The following is a 24,041-nucleotide window of genomic DNA, read 5'->3' as shown; positions in this document are numbered from 1 at the left end:
TTGTCCCAACTCATTGTCCTTAGACATTTCTGAACTGCATGGAAACTATTTGTAGCTATTGATACCCTATTCTCTATAGTCTGAAAGGCATGTTAAGATATATATATATATTACTTTATCCTAATTGATAATGCATAGTTAACTCTTCATTTACTAAGTGATCCCATGATTTGAGCAACCTACTTGTACCAATGCACAGAAAGGTTCTTCTCTCAAGTTACTACGATAAGCTATTATTAGAAAGTAGAGAGGATTATTTTTTTATGGATAGCTGAAATGCACCAGCAGAATAACTAGCAATGATGGTGCATTATCATTAGAAAAATAATTCATTAAAAAGGTAGCAGGATAAAACCAGGATTGTTATATTTCAGTGGAATGAAAATCTTCCAATTTCAGAAAACTGTAATGTATTTTTAATGTAAAATTATTTTAATTTTATGCTAAATATGAATTTTAAAAAATCAAAATATTTTTTGAGTGGTTGCATTTCATTTCTGAAGCCACACACAAAAATAACTTAATTCTATGCACAAGTACTTGCCTTTGTTATACCCCTTTCTACCTCTCCAAACATCCAAGTAGAGGCTCACAGTATAACCTGAAGATCAACAGATATCATTTTGGACAAATACACTCCATAGGAGCAGAGCCTCGCAAACACATGGGAGCCTTTTTTTTCTCTTGTATAACGGGTGCTTCAGCTCAGGCACATAGAATCATAGAATCATTGAATCACAGAATGGTTTGGGTTGGAAGGGACCTTCAAAGGTCATCTAGTCCAACCCCCCTGCAAGGGGGGTAGTTGTAGCCCACATCTGTGGGCTACAACTACTTTAGTGGAGCAGTGAACAAGGCGTACTCTTTAAAACAGTTCCAAGGCTACTACAGACTCTGTAGGTCAAGAGCAACACTTTCCTCTTGGGAATCAAAAAGTGGCCAATGCAGATCTGGAAATGTTGAGATTGCGTTCCCCGATGAAATGCTCTCCTGACTCCCTAATTAATTAATTACATCATTTTCATTTCATAGGTTGATTAAAAAAATCTTTGCTGCAGATCTAACCTTGAAGTGATGAAGGCACTGATAATTAGTTCTGCAGCCAAAATGAGTGGACACAAATGGTGCTTGGGAGTGAACGCCGCACAAGAAAGTAGTCACATAAATACTGCAGCATCCAGCAGCAGACTGGGATACAAAATTGTTCACAGATGAAGAAAGAACGCTAGAAGTAAAAAGCTGATGTGTCCTCTCCAGTGAAACAGCAAGTACAATACTCTCAGCTTAACAGAGCCTTCTAACCTACAAACTTTCAGCACATCTCTGTCTGCAATGAGCGCCAGGTAGATAATGGCCATCTCTGCCCCATTGTCTTGTCCCAGAGGGCTAACTGGGATGAAGGAGATAAAGAACAGGGAATGTGATAGCCAATGCCTTCTCATTAATCCCCCAGTAGCCCTGCAGAGGCTGTTACCAGGGGAGGAACTTCCGAAACAGCACATGGAACAGCCCTCAGCAGTTCAAGCTGCTTAAACTAATTTATCATGATAATCAAGTACAGGTGATCCAGTTGTATGTTATCTTAATTGTTGACAGGACTGGAATATTCTTCTACAGAGACAGCTCTGGGAGAGAATCTGTTTGTGTTTTAGTCTGACTCGAGGCTATTAAGCAGGCACCTTTTAGTTATATGTTTTGGCAAACTTGGCTTTATTTTCCTGTGTATGAATAATGGTGTTACTGATGGTCATTACATCCAGTGTCAGAGTCACAGCATGTAGCTCATACCCTCTGTTAGCGTTGGAGTTACGCCAGCGCCCACCAGAGTAGAGTCTTAACCACTCGGATGGGTGGCTAACACGACTAGCTGGGAATGGAGACAAAATGGAAGTAGTTACTCCCTGACAGCCCTTATGGCTTCTTACAGCTGAATTCAAATATAGAACGTGTTAGATTCAAAATTAATCCAGAAAGGGAGGATTACACTTCTTGGATAGAATAATTTGTAACTGATTACAATGTTATTTAAATGATCTTGTCCATGACAAATTTCAAATTGTAGATTAACTTGCTAGCTCATATCGACAACATCTCTATAAATTCTGTAACGACATGCAATTTGCATTGAAGTCCCAGGAGACATCTGTAAAGGCTAGTCAAATATCAGCAATTAGCAAAAGCAATGTATCAGGTAAATAGAAATTCTGTTCTCATGTAGTTATTTCTTAAGGCTAAGTACTGAAGTCTTTGCAAACCTGCAACGTCCATCAATCACAGAATTATATAAGCATAAGCATTTATGGGTGGGAACATTTCTACCCTCTGGGAAACATTAACACGGTCAAGACACAAGCCAGCCTCATTCATTTAAACTTGGTTTCAAATGTACTTTAAGTCTTAGCAATACAAAAGAAAATACGATTTCATAGTATTTGAGAAACGGTAGTTCTAGGAAAGCTTATATAATTAAGAACATTTTGTGATACATTTATACGATTTGACTGCATATTAATATGTCCTGACATTTTTATTACACAACAGCAGTACAAATTCAGTCTTTATGGTCAATGACACACTCACCTCCCCAGTGCTCGTCACACACTGTGAACAAGGTGGTTTTATTGGCTAATGCTGGGAACACACTGCTGCACTCCATAACAATAGCCTGAGGAATCATTATGATGCAGGACACAATCCAGATAATTATAATGCTGTTCCTTGCTCGCTTGGCTGTGCTTTTAAACATCAAAGGGTGACAAATTGCATACCATCGATCCAAAGCAATGCAGCTAAGTGTTAGTACAGACACAGAGACTGAAACTGTCTAAAGAAAAGGAAATATTATGTAAATGTATTTTTTTCAGAGCTTTAAAAATTATTTATTGCAATTTTTTTCCACAGTTAATTTGTTTTCCTATTTTCAACACAGTTAGCTCTTTATCTGCAATTATTAAATATAAATTATTCCCAGGAAAAGACTCATTTTAAAATCACTTCTTACAGAATTACAACAGATATCCTCCTCTGCTGTAGTCCCACTACAATCAATAGGACAATTCACAGATTAGGGTGCTACCCAAACTGAGTAGGTGTAGCAGAGTCAGATTCTAAAAGAGCAAATTTATGCAACTTAGAATTTGGAAAACTTTATCTAAAAAATTACTTCTAAAACGTTAGACAACTATTTGGATCTTTTTTTCTTTGTAGAACAATTTTGTTTGCTTATTTGTTTGCTATATTACACCAGTATCATTATTTTGCTTTTTCAGTGTTCACAGGCAAAAATGGAAATTCAGGGTCTCATGACAAAACCCAACCAACCAGCTTATGGCAGACTAAGTCATTTTATTTTCTATTAAGCATAGGAAATAACCTATCAGTTTGGTTTTATTCTTTCACTCTGTACACTAGGTGATCATTTCATTTTCTCTTTGGATTTTCTTCCACTAGAAGGGAAGCCTTTAAACAAGTTTTGTGATTTTGATTCTATTGAGTCAATGACACAATATGGCTCTTCAGCCATACAGGTATCTGCTGAAAATATAAATTGTGCTAGAGGCACAGAGCTGATCATCTGCATACATTCAGCGTTCTCCTTAATTCTTTTGATTCACAATGTCTGAAAGGCCAAGCACTTGCCATTCTAGAACGCCCAGTGAGTTCACCTAACCAGTTATTCTTAGAAAAGGTATTTGTCAATCATTTTGATGCAAACTGTCTCATAACTAATTAAGTCCATTGGTAATGAGTGGTGGCAATTATTACTGAAGGCAGTCAATCTGATCAGCTCCCAGTGAACCAGGACACTTTGACTGTTTCTAAAACATGCCAAGTAAGTCACTAAACATATTTGAAAGCCCAGAGTCCCTTCAGAAGTTTGGATTCTCTGTTCTGGACACTTGTGTAGCTGTTTAGGTGTACAGACACAGAGTATAAATGACTGTAATTCTATTTACAGAAGTTTTCATTGCTTTATATCCCCTCTGAATTATTAAAACTATCACAAAAAGTGAAGAACATCAGACACTTTTCAGAAAATGTATTGCCCGAGTCTAACAGTCAGACGGACCAAGAACAATATTTATTAAGCATAAACAATTCACAAGTGGAATAGTCCTTTAATCCTCAGCAAGTACTCTAAGATATCCACTTCAGTAGCAGGGACAGACTTCCATCAGATTATCACTGATGAAGAAGCTATTGTTCTTTCTCTTCTCTGTAACACAGGTAATATGTACATAAATGCAGTAAAATAATACCTGTAAGTAGGGAATCACTTTGCAGAGGGGCTGCCCAAAGAACCAAGTTTCTGTGATGTCCACTACTAAAGTTGCTGGAAGACAAGTAATTGTGACCAGAATGTCAGCCAGAGAGAGATTCACTATGAAATAGTTGGTAACTGTCCGCATGTGATGATTCTTCCACACTGCAATGCAAACTGAATTTGGAAAGACAAGTTAGTGAGATGGAACTGACTTAAGTAATGCTTCAACAGGAAAACATTTGGCTTTGCAGAATTAAGGAACCATTTGTGTCCTTTGTTTAATACAGAATATTTGAATATGCAGTTCGGTGTAAGTTTTCTTTTAAAGTGGAAACAAAAGTATATGAAGATAGAATCTTAGGTCACAGCAAGAGAAATAATGTGATATTTAAAACAGTTTATTTTACTGTAAGTACTATTTTCACTACCAATTCACATAAAATTCTTCATATCTATTTTAATCCATTGGCTCTAGTCTATGGCAACACACATCTACATTTGTACAAGTTTATCTTTTTTTTTTATGATAGTGTGATGCTTAATTCAAAATGCTACCACATGGAATCTGGGAAACTGTATTAAGATGACAATCATTTTATAGAACATTTGCTGGGCATAATATATGTATTGTATCTGTAACAGTTGTCTGGGCAACTACGATTTGAGGTAAGTAAAGGTAATTTTTGCAGCATCAAGCAACACTCATTTTAAATGTGGTGTATTTGTGATGATGATTACTTTGATCAAAAGCAGCATGTAGCAAACATTCTGCAAGATTTGCCTTTAAAGCTTGTTTTACCTATTTTCTTTTCCCTCTATTTTCAATTGGACAGGCTTTTAGAAATGAGGCGAATCAGTCCTTTAATACGGTTGCAGTAAATTCATAAGCTCATATATTTAAAATGCCAAAACAGAGTCTGAGAAACTAGACTAAGCATATGCTTTCTAATAACTTTGGAAATCAAGCACTGAGAGAATGTAGCAACCAAAACCTTTGAATGTTTTAGATTCTGACACCAAAAGCTCTTTAAAAACTGATGCACAAAATTTTCTGGAAACACCACAATACTTCTTGTAAGAAAACAGTACAGCTCATTGTACATCACACATTCTTCTCCTGTAAACAACAGTTCATCCATCATGCAAATCTGAATGATGATTCAAAGTCTCCTTAATCTGTCAGGATATATCACTATGCTTAATTTTGATATATTAAACAGATCTCAGAAAGAACAGAGTTAGAAGGGTCCTCAAGAGGTTGCCCAAATCTAAAATGGAATCAGCTAGATATAAGCCATTCTCTTATTAAACAACCTAAAACAGCCAGAAAAAAATACACAGACTTTAGGGCACATAAGCTCTTGAGATCAAATGCTTCTTTAGATCCTAAGAAGGATGGTGTGCCTGAAAGGTTGTGTCCATCTTCCAGCTGCATCAGTTGATCTAATAAAATGTATTCCTTCATTCCACAAATCTTTTCTTGCTCAAGCTCTATACCAACAGCAAGACTACCACTAAGTCATTGTTGGCAAGTTTACATTTTAAAATCTGTTATATTTGAAGATATCATGCCTCTCTTAAATGTGTTGCAGTGCTTAACTACCTTCCCTATTAAAAAAAAAAAAAAGTCTTCTAATGTCTAATCTGCTTTTCTTTTGCTGCTATTTATATAACTTTTTTTTTTTTTTTTTTTTTCTGTAAACAGGTAGCAATGAAGAAGAGTTTTTCCCTGTGGCAATGCTTCACATATGTAAAGATTGTTCTTGCATTTTTTTTTTTTTCTCAATTTTCTTTTCAGACTGCATAACTCCAGAACTCTCTCCTCTACAGCTGGTCATTTTGAGAACTTCAACTATCCTTGATGCTGTTCTCTGGATGGTCTTCAGATTTTTAAAAAGGGAAATAAGGAAGACCCAGGGAACTACAGGCCAATCAGTCTCACCTCTGTGCCAGGAAAGGTCACGGAGCAGATTCTCCTGGAAATCATGCTAAGGCAGATGGAAAATAAGGAGGTGATTTGTGACAGCCAACATGATTTCACTAAGGGCAAATCGTGCCTGACCAATTTGATGGCCTTCTAGCATTGGTGGACAAGGGACGAGCAACTGACCTCATCCACCTGGACTTGTGCAAAGTATTTGACACTGTCTTGCATGACATCCTTCTCTCTAAACTGGAGAGACATGGGTTTGACGGACGGACCACTCAGTAGATAAGGAATTGGCTGGATGGCCGCACTCAGAGAATTGTGGTCAATGGCTTGATGTCCAAGTGGAGATCAGTGACTAGCGGCGTTCCCCAGGGATTAGTATGGGGACCGGCCCTGTTTAACATCTTTGTCAGTGACATGGACAGTGCAACAGGGTGCATCTTCAGCAAGTTTGGTGACTACAGCAAGCTGTGTGGTGTGGTCGACAGGCTGGAGGGAAGGGATGCCATCCAGAGGGACCTTGACAGGCTGGAGAGGTGGGCCTGTGCCAACCTCATGAAGTTCAACCAGGCCAAGTGCAAGGTCCTGCACGTGGGTCATGGCAATCCCAGGCACAAACACAGACTAGGGGGAGAATGGATTGACAGCAGCCCTGAGGAGAAGGACTTGGGAGTGCTGGTGGATGAGAAGCTCAATGTGAGTCAACAATGCGCGAGAAGCTCAATCTGAGCTGGCAATGTGCTCTTGCAGCCCAGAAAGCTGATTGCATCCTGGGCTGCATCAAGAGGAGTGTGGCCAGCAGATCAAGGGAGGTGATTCTGCCCCTCTACTCTGATCTTGTGAGACCCCACCTGCAGTACTGCGTCCAGCTCTGCAGCCCTCAACATAGAAATGATGTGGACCTTTTGGAGCAAGTCCTGAGGAGGGCCACAAAGATGATCAGAGGGCTGAAGCACTTCTCCTGAGAGGACAGGCTGAGAGAGTTGGGGCTGTTCAGCCTGAAGGAGGCTCCAGGGAGACCTTATAGTGGTCTTCCAGTACCTAAAGGGGGCTTATAAGAAAGATGGGGAGAAACTCTTTAGCAGGGCCTGTTGTCATAGGATGAGGGGTAATGCTTTTAAAATAAAAGGAGGTAGATTCAGACTTGATATAAGGAAAGTTTTTTTTTCCAATTAAGGTGGTGGAACACTGGAACAGGTTGCCCAGAGAGGTGGTAGATGCCCCATCCCTGGAAATATTTAAAGCCAGGTTGCACGGGGCTCTGAGGAATCTGATCTAGATGAAGATGTCCCTGCTCCTTCCATGGGGGTTGAACTAGATGACCTTTGAAGGGCCCTTCCAACACAAATCATTCTATGATTTTATGCCTTAGTTGTGTCTTTGCTGTCAGAGTGATACTGCCAAAATCAGCACAATTCTCACTCAAGACCATACTAGAGCTTTAGTGGGAGTTGAGATTAGATCATTTCTTCATGTGGGCTATGCTTACACATTTAGAGTATAATTTGTACAAAGAGAGAAGGAGACACCAGGTGGCCTTCAGTTTCTCTAGGAGAAGGTGATTTTATAAACTACCTTTATAGGATAGTTGGCTTCCAAGTTTCATCTAAACAAATAAATATATATCATGGTCTTGCAAATGCAAGTGAAAACCTCTCTGCAAATCTCTTCACTGTTGTTGGACTAATTTTGGAGAAAACCTCTCACAGTATCAAGTTCTTCTATTGCTTTCTTCCTGAATACAAAATTTCAGGTTCTCTTATTTGTGGCTTCAAATATCTGAAAGGCAAGGTTTATAAATCAAAAGCTTAAATGAAACATAATATTAATCGTATTTACTTCCCATTTGGGCGATTTAAGTCACCTACTAAAGTAATTATTTCTATAGCATTGCATGATAATTACAATACAAGTATCTAGAGCTTTATCATTGTCACTTGGTACATAGGATTACTACAGTTATAACTTACTTGCATGATACTCTTACAACTTTCAATAGTAAACTACTTCCAAAGAGACAGGAAAGATTTAGGAAAAAGAAACTGCTAATGAGAGAAGAGCAGAGTAACTAGGACATCAGTATCATTTAACACATTCACAACTGTGGGATTTTTTTTTGCAAATAATAGTCCTATAAGCCTATAAAGTGTGTAATGCATGTTCTGTGAGATACTCATCTAACGCTGTCCAGCTGACTTTTAGATATTTGATCTAAGATAAGCAGATTAATTTCCTCTGTTAATGAGGATAAATAAGGCTGAGTTAGAGGACAATGTACACAATGCAAACTTGTTCTTTGTCTTGAGTGCAATTAATAGCGAAAGTATGGTCCTGTCTTGTACTTAGGCAAAAGTTGATATAAAGTGGCAATGTCTTTCTGTACGTTTTATTTCTTTTATCAATAGGCAAAAGTTAAATAAAATGACCTTTTAAAAGTTCAGATTCTGGTTACTTTGTTCTCATGCTACGGTTTCAACAGTCCTACATTCTACCTGATTCAGACAAGTGCATAATTTTCAGCAAACAATGTCGATGCCTAAAAGTGCCAGGTTTAAGCAGATATGGATGCTCGTTGACGCAGTCTATTCTCATTCCTGTGCTGACCTGCTTGGGGACAGCACCTGAACATAAACATAACTTCCGGTAAAACAAATCCATTAAGTTAACAAATGTGAGGTCAATCTCATTGGCAGCAAACTGTACTAGAAAATCAATTCATTGCATTTTGTATGTTGTGTTCAAAGCTTTCTATCAGTATGAGCTAATGAAACCTCATGATATCCCAGAGTGCTAACAAAATATTACCACTTTCACCACTGATGCAAGGAAAGTGCAGTGTAGAACAGAAGTTGCTAAAGGCCATACACTAAATCAGACAGAGAATAAGAAATGTGGACTTCTAATTCCCAGCTCTGTACTAAGCCTTCCAGATCACACTGGCTTAGCATGGATGGAATTTAGATGAACTCCGGTACCTGCTATTCTTCAGAGAAATATAAAAGACTATGCCTCTTTCTACTCAGGACGTAGCAGTATGCAGGAAAGCCAATGTACAGAAAGTAGCTCTGAATTTCTTTGAATTCTAATTTATGGTGGCAAGAGGCACCTGAAAAGTGAAAAAAAAATATTTCACAAGCATAGAAATGCAGTATAATTTGTTACTTCAGATTTCTCTGTTTACGCTTGTGTGTTTCCCCTTTTGACCTCATCCAGTCTTCGCAGTACAGACCCTTACCTAGTCTTTGTATGGCACATAGCACAAAAGCATCTTAATTAGCATGTTTACACACTACAGTCATAATTAAGCATTGCAGAAACTTATTCCATGAATGTACATAAAAAATAAGTTTGTGTAAAAAAAAATCCCTCTTAAGTATTGTAAAAAAGCCAGCTTTCCCCCCCACTCGTTGCCCTCTGCTGGCTGCAATATTATTTTCAACCTGCACAAGCATTGGCAATGTTTTCTTTCAAAGCAAGGCTAAACTGAGCTGTGAGGGTTTGCTACAAGTCATTTGAATAGGACAGAATAGTATAAATGACAGAAAGTCGGTTCAATATATTCCTTCCAGACTCGATGTCTTTCTGAGTCTACTACAGCACAAGGTTATTCAGTAGTCTGATACAGCAGATTAATTGATGCACCAGTGATCAGGCAGATTATCGAGAAAGACACTAGACTGTGTTCAGAAACTCTTATTTCATAGGCATGCAAAATAGTTTGACTATGCCATTGTACACAGAATCAGAGAATCATAGAATGGTTTGGGTTGTAAGGGACTTTCAAAGGTCATCTAGTCCAACCCCCCTGCAAGGAGCAGGGACATCAACTACATCAGGTTGCTCAGATTATATTATAACTAGTTAAATATCAGAACAAAATAATTTTGTATACTCTCCACTCTCATGCCTCTGAATACGCATTTTCGTGCCAGGTGGTTCTACAGAGACGTGCAGGCACTCAGCTCCCATATAAATCCTAAAGAACCATGCTAGAGAATGGAAGCTCTGTGGAGTGGGAAATGCTATCTGCCTACCCAGAATGAAATAGCAGAGAGCATGGCTTTCTGCTCAGCTAGAAGAGAAGCAAGGATGAGAACAGTACTAAAGATTCTCAACTGGGTGTGTATTTTACCAAAAAGTACTAAAAAATCATAAAATAGGAGATGAGGCCATCACTAGCCTTCCTAAAAAAAAAACAAACTTGTGAGACACCACAGGGTTAATAGGGTATCTCTTTAGTCAGGGTAGAATGTAGTGGTCCAAACCGAGCTCTTCAGACCTCCACTGAAAATCTATGAAAAAGTAAAAATTGCTCTGAATAAAACCTCAATTTAACATTGTATGCAAATCTTTAATGCAACCTTTGATGTTCCCAGCAACCTTTTTCTTGTTGATGTTTAATGCAACCTTTGATGTTCTCCTTCCCAAATGGGAGTGAGGAAAAAAAAAAAAAAAAAAAAAAAAAAAAGAAAAAAAAAAAGTGGGAGAGAAGTGTGAGAGAAATGAAACTGAGAAACGTGCTCCTACTGTGCATGGTTTTCCTGACTGCTAGAACACTAGTGGAACCTAATTACCTGCCCCGTATATTTTATGATTTTATATATTTTACTTTTTACTTTATAAAACTGTCAAAGTTACAGTTAATAACTTTGTTGCAAATGAAAATATGCTTTTCATAAAAAGGAGCTTTTTTTCCTAACGGTTACTGAGTAATCCGACTCTCCTAACTCCCTGGTGTCACCGCTGATGCTTTCATTTTCTTCTGCCAGAGTAAAAGAGGAGCTTTAAGCGGTACGCCTGCTATTCCTACCTCTGCCACACAGTGTCAGTGAAGGCTTGGAAACTAGCTTGAGCTGCCAGGTTGATTGGAAAAACTTGTGGAGGCTTTCCCCAAGTGAGGACAGTTCCGCGATAAAGCAGCCTTTTTCAGAACCCATCCTCCAAACATTCATGGCCTCCCACCCTCAAAAAAATCTCACAGGCGAGTCTCAGGAATGACTAAACATAACAAATTCAAATCGAAGTTACAAATTTTAGACAGATGCTGTTAGAAGTCCAGCATGAAAGCTTCATATACCTCATTATATTCCCAAAGAAAAAAAAATCCCTTCAAATATGATGGTATAGTGGGTTGGTATTTTTCATCTACAAATTTAATCCCTGTTGGTTTAGTGTCCTGGGGCATTTTAATTAGAGGCTGTAATACTATCTATTCAATTAGCATAGCTCATTGGATCTCAAGCTGAATATGAAAACAATGCAAAGGCTCCAGCTGTATAAAATGCAGCTGCTTGCCTCCCGGAAGATTTACACTGTCTTGAGCATACTGAATGTTTGCTGCAGTCCTTTCATTGGTGGACTGCTGGTTCAGCTATCAATTTGTTTTCCACATGTCAACCTTAAATCATTTCCCTAACACTCCAGAAGTCTTGTCAACCTCTTATTTAACGGGTTGTCTTCCAGTGTGACTTCTTGGTCAAAATAAAACTATAATTTCCAATAATCAGAAGTACCTGGCATTTCCTTATATAAATTAATGACACTACATCTTATCTCATTTTTGATGAATAATAAATCCCAGATGGATATAAACAAAGAATTATAAATATCTTTCCCACTATACTAAACTTCAATGATTTTATTTTGCTTTGGTAATTCAGTATTACAATTGTTTGACTAAAATATAATAACGTGGCCATCTAGCAGTCATTTGGAAGTAATGTTGTGATTATAAGCACTGGCCATCAACATTTCCAAATGCATGAGGCTGAAAGCTTCTTTAGAAGCTTTACCCCTTCACAGTATTTTACAATCAGTGATCAAAAAAAATGTGTTAAAGATCTGAGCTATGCATTATTGATTCTCTACCTCCTACCCTCATTAAATTTTTTTTTCACCTGGCAATGAGTTGGTTCTTCATCTGGCATTCTCCTCCTTGTTCTTTTTTGGTGATGACATTACCTAGCGCAAATCAAGGTCTGGGTGGTGGTGTGTCAAGCAACACAACCATGTTAAAAGGAAGATTGAGTAGATAGGCTACCAAATATGATTCTGGAGAGCTAGAGCTCCTGTGGAAACACTGAATCAACGCATACTGTTGGAAGGAAAAATACTGTCACTAAAACTACTTTCATTATGAACAATTCCTGATGGACGATTCTTCTGCTTTAACTTCAGTCTAAAAATTAGGTGCCTAGGACTAAGCTTATTTTATTAATTTTAGGAAGGATTTCCATGAGTCTTTCAACAACTTTATTGATGATCTTGATTAAAGAGCGAGAATAATTTTAACTAAATAGCAGAAGATATTTAATTACGGGGTTTTGAAACCAGCAGTGAGAACAAAAGATGCAAACCAAAGCAATCTCTTCTGCGAATAGGGAGATGATATCTACTTCCTAGGCTGTCCATCTCTTACTCATTATCAAACTCTAAACTCACACTTTACTTCATTTTTTACATAACTATCTCATCTGAAAAGAAGGAGTCTAACTTAAGACCAGGTTTATGTTAAAGAAGTAATAGAAAGTGATACACAAAGAAAAGACACTTTTAGTACAATGTTTATTATCATGGAAATACAGAAAAAAAAAAACCTCTACAGCTTATAATAATGGCCAGTAGGTAAGAACTGTCCTTGAATATGTGAAGTGACTGTTGAAAAGATGAGTAATATTCTGGGCTGCATGCACAAAGGTCTGCCAGTGAGGTGACAGCTCAACAGCACACATCGGATGTGTCAACAAATTTGAACAAAATCATGGAAGCACGACAAAAAAAAATTAGGTGGTAAGGTCATGCTCCCTATTTATCACACATAAGCAAGTATATATGTGTAGGTTTCATCACTTTTTCTTGTAAAACTCTAGGGAAAATACTGAAATTGTAAGAAATATAGCTGAATGATATTGAACATATGACATCTTGAAGTATTTTGTTGAATATCAGCTTCACTGAAATGTACTAATGGGGAACTGTCTCCCACAAAAGATAATGAGACAAGATATAAAAACATATATGGCAACTAGTTTGCTTGCAGCAATGTATTTTCTGAGATGTTTTCAAGCTTTCCAAGTGCTCTATTGTGCTCAGACTTTTAAAAGAACTTATGAATTGGGGTTGTGCATTAATCATATTCTCCAGCCCACTTCTGTATCTTATGTTCTGCCTCATTATTGTCACTAGAGAAGAATACAGTAACTAAATTCTGCTCACTGGAAACTTATCTCTACAGATTACAATTGTGAGCAACAGCACAACCATCTAACTGGCACAGAATTAATTAACTCAGCTACATTACATAATCTTAGACAATGAACAATCTTGTGGAAATGGGAGTTATTACCAGAAGATCAGCTATGCTATAAAAACAGACTACCAAAAATGCCAGGTTTGGTCAGCTCTAGAAGAAGTGAAAGGTACCATCACACAGTTTCCTGAGCTAACCATACTGATTAACATAGACAGATTGGTTTTAAATTGTCCCACCACACACGAACACACAAATCATTACAAGTATTAATGGGCAACCCCGATTTTATCTGCAGAGTTGACTATACTGAATGACCAGTTATTTCATAATCACATTTGAAATACTTATTTTTCTATCCATAGCAACAATAAAAAGCCTACAAAATCCTTACAGACACTTGATGTTAGAAATAGAAGGACCATAAATACAGCTGTCATAGTGCACATGACACTACAATAAAAAGATTTCACACTTCACTATGATTCAGTTTAAATCTGCATGACTCATCAAAATCAAGGTATGCTTCACAGTTGAGATGCTGTGCAACTTTGGAACCATAGACTCCAAAATGCATCTGTCAGTCGGTGTAAAATGGAGTTACACTAGGAAAAACTCTTCCATGTCCAGGTCTGTTTCTAATGCAGATGTAAGAAAGCCTTTTCTTTAGACTACACAAAGAAAACACAATTCACTATGCTAGGGAAATGCTACAGCAAATATCTTACACAGTGTACAACTTCGGAATCTATATCATGAATCAGATTGCTAATGTATTATTCCCCAAACTGGGCTGAAATCCTTACAGTCTTACTGTGCCAAGAACTGGGAGACAGAACACAGTTCTGTCAGCGCTGAGGGCACCCCCAGGCTCTCCAACATCAACCCCCAGGCTGGCTGCCTGTGCTGGGGGCCAGCTCTTCAACAGGGCAGCATGTAAGCTGGGATTAGTCTGCTGCAAATACAGCTTTCGGAGAAAGACGTGAGACACCTCTTTCAGGGCCACCTCTTTGCCTAGGAGCTGAATTTGAACTCAAGCTCTTGCACTCACCTCAGGCAAAGATCGTGTTGCAAGCATGCATGTGCCTTGCTGATTTTGACTGTAACCCTCATCCACCAACTTGACTTTCTGGCTTAACCTCAGACCTGCTTCATCACTATGGATTTATCTGGTAATTGCTGGGAGGTGACTGAACCCTGGTAAACACCACCAGACCTACCATGCTCTCAGGCACTGTGGAACTGTGTTGGTGAGTACACTGCCCTGTCAATTTTGCTGCTGTCCTCAGCTCCTGGCTCTCCTTCCCCTGGGGAACAGCCCATTCTGGTTCTTCTCTGACAAATTCCACTTGTGAGATGTACACTAAGCACGTCACCTGCTAATGTCCAAAAAAAAAAAAAGAACATTTCACTTGACACCCAACTCAGAAAGTAAATACCACTTTAAAAAGAAAGCAGCATTCCAAAACCTTCCATGTTTTTGGAAAGATAGTGAATTAAAGCAGGAAGTGGCGATGGCTCTCATTTTACTTGGTAACGCCCCAAAAACACTTCTGTTTGAAGAGTACTTCACTGCCCTAAGGGAGTTAGTCTCTGTTCAGCTCCTGGGAGACAGGGCATTACTGTTTTCAGTGGTCTTGGAGTTGTGCAGCTGCTGAATAGCCCTGCTGAGTTACTTTCCTCCTTCCATAGATAGATGACTCTTCCCAAACATCACTCACAATATAAAATTAATACTAGGCAGCACATCCTGCCACCATCAAGGTTGCATCTGTTTTGGATCTAAATAGCAAGAGTTGGTCTTCAGAACTATCACTCCAAAAGCTTTGAGAACGTATAAAATTAAATAAGATACATTCTTTAAAAGTTTCACACATTTATCAACTGTGCATCTTGAAAGTAAAACAAAACAAAAACAAAACCAGCAACAGTAAAGTTTACTATATGCTTCTGAGGTAATCTGTCAAATACATGCCAGTGTGCTTTCCCTTGATGCTCACCCCCATCCCATAATGTTCTGACGTCTCAGGGGCATTCCGACTGATGACAGTTCCTCTGTAGGAGCTGCTCAATAGCCAGCCTTTAAGTCAAGGTTTATGACACATCAGACAAGGGAGATTTTATCAGCAGTGCTACAGACAGAAGAAAGAAAGAAAACTGGATGGCAGTCATCCTATTTTTTTTTTTTTCCAAAATGTCCATGTACCCTCAGAAGCAAGAACAATAACACTATGAAAAGTAGTTATGGATTTAACAGAATATGAGACTCCATCTGGAAAGGAATGTATTTTTTGCTTTCAATACCTTTTAATGTGTTTTGACCCTTGAGACCAGGCACTTTTTCACTTGTTCAGATTCCAGTCCTCCTCCTTTATCACCAAATGTGTTCACAGCAGAACTATTGTTCTTTGGAATGATGTTAGAATACAAGTAGTCAAACTGCTTATTATGTTGCTCTGACTGAATAAAAATACTATCCAAGGACATTATTTTTTTGTCCAACTATAAGGACAGCCTCCAGTCAGATGCAACTGTCCTTTCTTTAGGAGAACTCAAATGAAAGTAAACAGAATTTGTATTAACATTCAATACATCAAGCATCTCTTGCAGCTCACCTTCCTTCAGCCTTGGGCATTGCCCATTTTCAGAGTTGGGTTCACAGGATTGACCTATTCACACAATGAGCAATTGCCTTTCGACATAAAGAATGGTAAAGGAAAGCAGAGCTGCCCCCTCCTTTGGACTTTGATCAGAAAGCACATAGAGGGGAACTAGTTACACGTTTGGATACAAGAATCTAGAAAGAAACAGGTATAATTTTGCATCAGCTTCATCTTTTAATGCATTTCTACTTTTTGCATATCTCACAAGGATGTGCATCACTCTTTCTTGCCAGTAATCCCTGTATTATGCAAAGACTAATGTACTTCAGTTGATACTTGAACTCCTACATAAATTGAGCTCATACATTCTATCTCTTAGGTAGATAAAATGTATAAATACTGTATAATTTCCTATGTGGTATCTTTTTATAAATGATGAAGCCACTCTAGTTATTATTCATCCAAGAGAAAAAGGTGACTCTCATGCTGATATTACAAAAGTAAAGTCCTTTCAGTGTCAGATTCCCTGAGTAATTTGGGTAAAATTAAACGCAATAATTTAAAACGTGATTAAATGAAAAATGCCTCATCTACTGCAATCAAATAGGATTCATGAAGATCATGGCACCATTTAAGAGAATACATGACTCATTCCATTCTACCAACACATGCATGTATGCCTAGACCTCAGTATTCACCAGATACCTTTACAATTATAACAGAGCAGCAGTTGAGGCAGTTGCCTATTGCTAGGCATTGCCTAGGACTCTGGTGTTAGAACTACACACAAACCTTTTCTTCTCCAGCCCTAAAAAAATCAAACTACAATAACTAAAAATCAAATGAATGCTGTTGAGCTCTATGAGTCAGACTATGAACTCTTAGAGGAAAGGACCAGAGCTGAGTTCTGCACAGGTCTCAGCACAACTAGCAGTTACTGTAGAACAGAGAATAAATAAGAGAACTATCCAGAGAAGAGTAATTCTCTGTCAATTAAATTTTGTTTCATTCTAAGTTGGAAAGAAAAACAAGTATCACCAAATTGTGTAAGTAAAGAAAGTTTCTGTAATGTCTGACTGATGTCCTGCATGGTCTCTTATTCTTGGAAGCCAGCAGTGCTGAGGACTTTCAAGCTGGGTGCTGGCAGGTTGTGTGCGCTCAGGATCTCAGCTCCTGCCAGCTCTGAGGAGTGCTGCCAAGAGACCCAGCAGCCCAGCTGGTGAGCCACCAGAAGGCTGCTTGTTCTGCGTTCAGTCTTCGATCAAACCGTGTGGTGTCTGCTGATCTCAGTCTCCTGCTGATCCATGCGAATGAATAACTTAAACGAGGACCATTCCCATTCTTAACCTGTATATATGGCATTACATGTATGGAGCTGTACATATTAATCCCTTGTAGTATTATTCCAGTTATTAACTGCTGCAACTGGTTAGTGTGGAATGAGCATGTCAGCAATGAGACACCTCTGTGCATCCTAAAAAAAATCTTTCCTTCTTTAATTATCTAGCTTTCTATTTTTAAGCAATATTTTTAATGCAATGTTTTCAAATAAAAAGAAACAGATATATACTCTACTGTTGACATACATGCTCCATTAAGAATTCCTAAGCTTTGCTCTAGCTGTGCAAAGAAGTTGCAAGAGTTTTATTGCTGCGCGCAATGGTAAAGAAATCATTTGGACTTGTGTGCAAAACCTTACCCTCAACACCTATTCTGCTTCTGGTGACACAGAGTAACCGCATGAAGAAGAAAATAGGACAAACCATACTGATGTTATAATCCAGATTTCAGATTCTCTGAATGTTCATGTAAATATGTCCTAAAAATGTCTTAAAACCTGTTTCTTTTCAGCAGCTTGCACTGAAATCTCTGGTGAGCAGCCAATGTGGGCACACATTAGAATCATTCACATGAAACACTCGAGTGCAATAACAAAACTTGCATTCAAATGCAGAGACTTGCTAATGGTTTTCATTTTAGCTGGTTTGCGCAGCAGCTTGGACAGTGCATGCCAACTCTGCTAATTAAATTGAAAGTTAAATAGCAATGCAGACCTTGTTATACACTACTATAAGTAGAATGCCTGCAGTGCAGCTCACGCAAGAGCCCAGTAGATGTCAATCAAAGTTCAAGCTTCTGATTCTACCCTTGGTTGTTAATTAACTATCGGAATGCTTTAATCTACTTTATTATTATTATCTGAGGGATATGCTCTGCCTTCCACTTACACAGATGTTATCCTTGGGACACAATGAGTCTCTCCATCCCACGTGAATGCACAAATCAAAATAAGAGACAGAAATATATTTTTCCAGAATCACATAGGGAACGGAAGGGTCTTTCCAGGTTGCTGAAGGGCTACCTGAATAGGACATGGCCAAAATACAACCAAAGCATTGACTTCACATGCCCTTCCAGCAGCAACTGCTCAAACATTGGCAGAGGAACATACTGCATCATTAAGGATAAATAAAACACTATTAGCCACTTAAACTCTCTTTAGAATCACTGCTGCTGTGCTTCGAGAAGGTCCATGACTAAATCCCAGATTAACCTTGAATGTGGCTTCTTCAAGTAGGAAAAAGCAGCTTCTCAGAGACTTCACTATGTGTACTGCTCTGTACCAGATTTTCACTGGTAGTCAAAGTTTCACAAAAATGTCTTTGGAAAGAGCATTAAACCACACCCGTTTCTCTCCTCAAAATCACGCGACCCCGCAATCAGTGCAATACGAGCTTCCTTGCGTAAAGATGAGACAGCGTTCAGCTAACGAGCACCTGCACCTGCAGATCCCACAAACAACTTGCCGGTAAACAGGAGCAGCAGTTGGGGTGGGTGAGGTCCGTGTAGTGCACAAAGGCAGTTTAAAGAACCAAAGGCTCGGGCAGAAGCAGTCCAGTAAAAGGAAAGGTGGGTGGACAGCCAAATACCAGCTCCCATCCCAAGCAAAAAGGTAATGCACACAAATGTCGGGGAGGAACGGCTCCACATCAGCACCGGTATGGTCTCTATTTGCAAGTGCACAGAGAGGAAAGCTTTTCTCCTCGTGGCTTCAGGGGAAAAACTTGTGAGCAGGATGAGAGCTCCTAGGGTGGAAGATTTGACCTTGAATCTTTAAAGGCGAGAGGCCAGCCTGTTTACAGAACAGGTGGAGGCAAACTGGTAAACACACTGAGTTCTCCTTAAAATCGTGTTTGCTCAAGATCAGAACGAAGGACACTCGTGTTCCTACAATACAGCCTCTTTGCGAGGGCTGTTATCTTTCCATTGCCTGTCAAGCTGGCTGCCGAGCAATGGACCGAGCAAACATGCTCGGGTTTCTGAACAGCTCTAAACGTAACCTCTTTGGCTGAAAACTCACTGGTTTCGCCAATGTGCATACTTGTTTACAAGCAGTTAGCGCATCATTACAGAAAAACAAACAAGCATCATCAGTCAAGGAAAAAAAAAAAGCCTTGAAAAATGTTGCCTTGGGCTGCAGCCTTATTTGCATCATGCCTCGGGAAACCTAGGCAGCTTGCAGACGACAGCCATGAATTGTGCTGAAAAACATGAATGAAAGACCCGTATGGCGGGGCTGCGCGCGCCGGTGCGCCGCTCCTTTCATCAAAATGTCATTGATGTAAACAGAGAACGGCCGTGGCCGTGACTGCAGCTGCGTGAGTCCAGGCGGCGGAACCGGCTGCCCTGCGGTCACACCGCGCTCCTGCCCATTCACAAACGCAGAACTGATGAAGACCAGCGCCTTCGCCGCTCACCTCGGCTCTCAGCGAACTCAAAAGGGCGCGGCTGCGGGACGGAGCGGCGCTCGGCGAGGAGCACACGCGTGTCCGCTCCCCACGCACCACCCCCTCCCAACCCCCGCCCCGCAGGGCCGGCCCGCTCTGTAGGCAGCCAGCCCGGGGGAGGGGAGAGACAGGGAGCGGCGGGCAGGCTCCCAATGGTCAGACCCCGCTCGCCGCTTCCCCCGCATCACCCCCGACGGTTCCCGTAACCGCTTCCCGCCGCCACACTCCCCCACACCGCGCGACGGTTGCCCCCCGCCCCCCATCCCCCGCCGCCTCCTTCATGGATGAATGGGAGCGGGGAGGCGGCGGGCTCGGAAGCACCGCCTCGCCTCTCTTCCCTCAATGAGAGCCCGGGAGGGCCCCGCCCCGCCCCCGCGTCCCTCCCCGCTCCACTCGTCCCTGCTCCGCGCGGTTCGCGAGCGCGGCCTTTGCGCCGCCGTGCGCTTCTCGCCCGCCGGCTGCGGAGGGGAGCAACGGCCAGTTCCCCTCCACCGGCCGGGCGCCGTCGCCTCTCCGTTACCCGCCGCAGCCCGTACCCCCCCACCCCGCCCGCCTCCATCGCTGTCCTTCAGAAAACACCACCCGTTCGTTACTCCCAGCGCGGCGCCAGGCTCCGCCGAGCGGACCGGAGCTGTGAGGGGGAGCAGCAGCCTCCCGGGCGGACTGAGAGGCGGAGCCGCCGGCCGGAGCGGACAGGGCGGAGCGGGAGGTTTCAGCACCTGGGCCCGGGCGGACAGGGACGGGAGCCGGCCGGCAGCCCCCGGCTCTCCCTTAGCGGTGGCTCCGGGGAGCTGCGGCGGCCCCTTTCCCCCTGCCTTCGCAGCCCCTGGCAAGCGCAGGGGGAAGCGATTTTCACGCCGTCCCGCAGCAAAGGCCCCGTTCCGCGCAGCCTTAACTTTTCTCCCGGCGGCTGGAGACACTCGGGTTTCCAGCGGGGGAAGAGGAACCCACTCCCGGGTTCCAGCCATCATCCGTCCTAACCCCACCTCGGCCAAGGGGAATGGGAAGTTTGGGGGAGCGCGACTCACCCAGCACGTTCCCGACGAGAGCTACGATGAAGACAACGATATAACCGGCAATCAGCGCCCATTCGTACTCTTTGGGATGCAAATATTCCTTCCAGAGGTATCGCAGGAACTCCTCATCGTCGTAGTCGGAGGAAGGGGTTAAAAAAGCCTCCCGCGTTTCGTTTAGCTCCGACCCGATCGTCCAATTCCTACACGGAGGGGAACCATCCTCGGGTTGAATTCCAGACATCCCTGATGCTTGGTCTGGGGGTTGGGGAAAAGAAAAAAAAAAAAAAACACAACCAAAAAAAAAACCCTAAACAAAAAAATCCCAAGCAAACCCTCTCAGAGCATCCGAGCTTTCTCCCGCCCGTCCATCGAGGCTTGTGGTTGCCAGTGCGAAAAGCGGGGTGTGGGGAGAAAAATGACGCGGGAACTTACAGGAGCCAATGCGGGAACAGGCTGGGGATCCGCGTCGGTCCCCAATCCCCCCTGACCAGCCCTCTTCACCCGTCAGTCTGGGGGGACAGCCTCCGTCCGCGGAGGCTGCCCCCCCGGCCCGACGGGGGAAGAGGGCTGGTCAAGGTGGATTGCACAGTCCGGGTGCCGGATTGGACCTTGCCCCCCCACCCCGCATCTCTGCCCCCGCCTTGCTCCCCCCCCCCCCCCCCCCCCAAATCCCCAGCCCTGCATCTCTCCCTCCTCTAGGCTTGGCCACCCCTCTTCCGACTCCGATTGCCCTCGGTTTCCCACCCTCTCCCCCGCAGACCTTTCTACTTTAAATACCGCGTATATTCAAGATTATTTGTAGATGAAAGGCAGTGGAAGGTTGCTGTGGAAGGAAGCACAGGGTGACAGGAGCCATTAAAAACCAGTGGCTAAAGAAGCTGTCACCTTTTCGTACCCCTTTTAAAGTTGGGCTGGGTATGGGGCTAAAACAAAGGAATTAACCCCCATAGGATAATCCTTAAGAGCACTGATCAGACAAGCACGAGGTTTCATTGGATTTGAAGATCGCTGCGAGTTCACTCCAGGCTTGCAGACTCCCTGCACTGAGATTGATTCAAAAGTCCAGCTTGGGATCTCAAGACAGCACCTGCCCTTTAGCTATTCTGAATTGAGCTGAGCTGGCAGAAAGCCATTCAAAAGAGCCCAGAAGTGCCAGTTAAACAGCGTGATAGGATTGCCAGATTCTGGTCATTGCTTCTTGAATTATTTTCATACTTTGCCCTGTGTACAGTTCCCAAAAGAGAAGGGATAGATCTGGACTTGTCCCTTCCTGACTGAAAAAAACCACTCTTATAAGGTTTTTTATCTTACAGATAATCTGTTCCATTCCTAGCTGAAGAATTTTATGAGTCTGAGCAGCACTTCCATTGTGAAATAACACACCTCGCTCCATTAAGCGTTCCAGTGCAGAGTCTGGACCTCCATAGGAGTGCAGGAACTATTATGGTGGGACTCTACTTCAGACACATAAACATCACACAGAGGCAGGTATTCATAAACGCTGTAGTGCTTGTCTCTAAACAGTACTTTAGCTTCCTGAATTGTTCTACACAGGTAAGCAGCCTTCTCTATTGCCTTCAAAGTCCAATACAGCATACCTACACCTGATGTTGCCTTTGGGCACCTGTTTCTGTAGACCTACTCTCTTTGCTTTAGTTCCCTGTAAAATAAAGAAATAAACCCCTTTCCTCTTATACAGGGAAGCTGAGCAGACTTTTTAGGCTAAACACATTAAAGACTGAGATACACTTGGATAAATAAAGGTAGGATCAGCACCTGTCTTACATAAATTAGAAAGGTAGACTTTGCAAGCATCATAAATAAAGATTAGGCACTCTGCAACTAATGAAAACATCTAAGGTTGTATTAGTTAAGGTATGAGTTCTGGGAAGTGATTTAAACTCTCTGGAGAATGTGAGAATGCAGATCTACTTGGTACACAAAAAGAGACACACTTTAAGGAGCTTGTAATGGTCCTCAGTAGTGGTGAAGAGACAGAGCACGTCCATTTGGTGATCAGTAGCAGACAACAACACTCATACTCCAGCTTGTTCCATATGTTAAAATGTTGGTCCATAATTCCAATATTTTCTTCCAAGTCTCCATAAAGTCTGAAATAGGTAATGCCTTTTTTTTTGACATAGGGTGCTTTTTTTCTTCCTCCCTCATCAATAGTAAAGAATTGAAGTAAAAAGGTATACATATTAAGAAACAACACGGTTTTATGAAGAATACATCTTAGGGCTCTTTATTTTTTCAGCAAGATTACAAGATTGATTGATAAAGGCATAAATAATGGATTATGCAGATTGATAAACTGCATAGATTTGGTATTCGTAGAGTACTGTAAGACATTTGCTTTGATTGATACAACACATTCTGATTAGGAGGGCAGGAGAGTAAAAAATCAATATGGCACACATTATAAAGATTAAAAATGGGCTAACTAACACAGGTCAGAATGAAATGGTAGACAAAGAATCATCACTGAGCCTGTGCATTTCTACTGTCAGTTCTTGGTTCTGTTACATTCATCGTTCAATGACCTTGAAGAAGCCGGCAGGTGATGCAAAGATCAGGGGTAATCAGCTAGACACACATTCTCATAATGAATCTGTAGCCAGAAAGCTTCATGTGATCCTTGATGGTATAAATGAGTAACCTGTGAAAACGGATTATGACATATAGAAGTAGGAATGAAACTTAACTAAGCATAAATATTTACCATGTACAAAACTCTGTTAGTGAGGAAATACTTTTCAAATTGAGCCATTTTAGCAGCACATTTTAAAATCAAGATCAAATACCTTTCTAAAAGGTAAGTACTAGCTGAAATGGGAATTAATTCAGAAAAGTTGCATGACCTGTAGTATGCGAGAGGTCAGACTGGATGATTACAGTAGTCCCCTCTGGCTTTCTAATTTGTGAAAGTGCATTAGCAAAATAGATTCACTTGATGAATTTTAGTGTGGATTTATCTTTTAATTATACTGTTTGCATCAGGACTAGTGCAACAGTTTAAATCTGTTCTTTTCATATGCAAGTGAACAGCAATTGCTCAAAAGTGTGTAATTTGTATTTTTGTTAAGTTTTTTTTTTAGTTCAAAACCTATGTAACGTGTGGTTTTACAAACTTCTACAAACAAAGAATATACTGGCTACCTAGCACCTAAAAGAAACATAAATCCAAG

General features: G+C 41.1%; 1 protein-coding gene across 1 annotated transcript in view; it reads right to left on the bottom strand.

Moving 5' to 3' along the window:
- HCRTR2 (hypocretin receptor 2) overlaps window positions 1-21,091 on the bottom strand; it is a 37,813-nt gene extending 16,722 nt beyond the window's left edge. The window contains exons 1-3 of the mRNA XM_086745324.1: window positions 20,863-21,091; window positions 4,260-4,438; window positions 2,581-2,824 (exon numbers count right to left, since the gene is read on the bottom strand). Of these exons, the coding sequence (XP_086601450.1) occupies window positions 2,581-2,824; window positions 4,260-4,438; window positions 20,863-21,091 (652 nt within the window). The remainder of the gene's footprint in view (window positions 1-2,580; window positions 2,825-4,259; window positions 4,439-20,862) is intronic.
- Between the last annotated feature and the right edge of the window lie 2,950 nt (window positions 21,092-24,041).

Source organism: Chlamydotis macqueenii, chromosome 3 (assembly GCF_036417535.1).
Source record: "Chlamydotis macqueenii isolate bChlMac1 chromosome 3, bChlMac1.mat, whole genome shotgun sequence".
In the NCBI taxonomy this organism is placed as follows: Eukaryota; Metazoa; Chordata; class Aves; order Otidiformes; family Otididae; genus Chlamydotis; species Chlamydotis macqueenii.
This window is presented reverse-complemented; position numbering and strand designations above follow the sequence as displayed.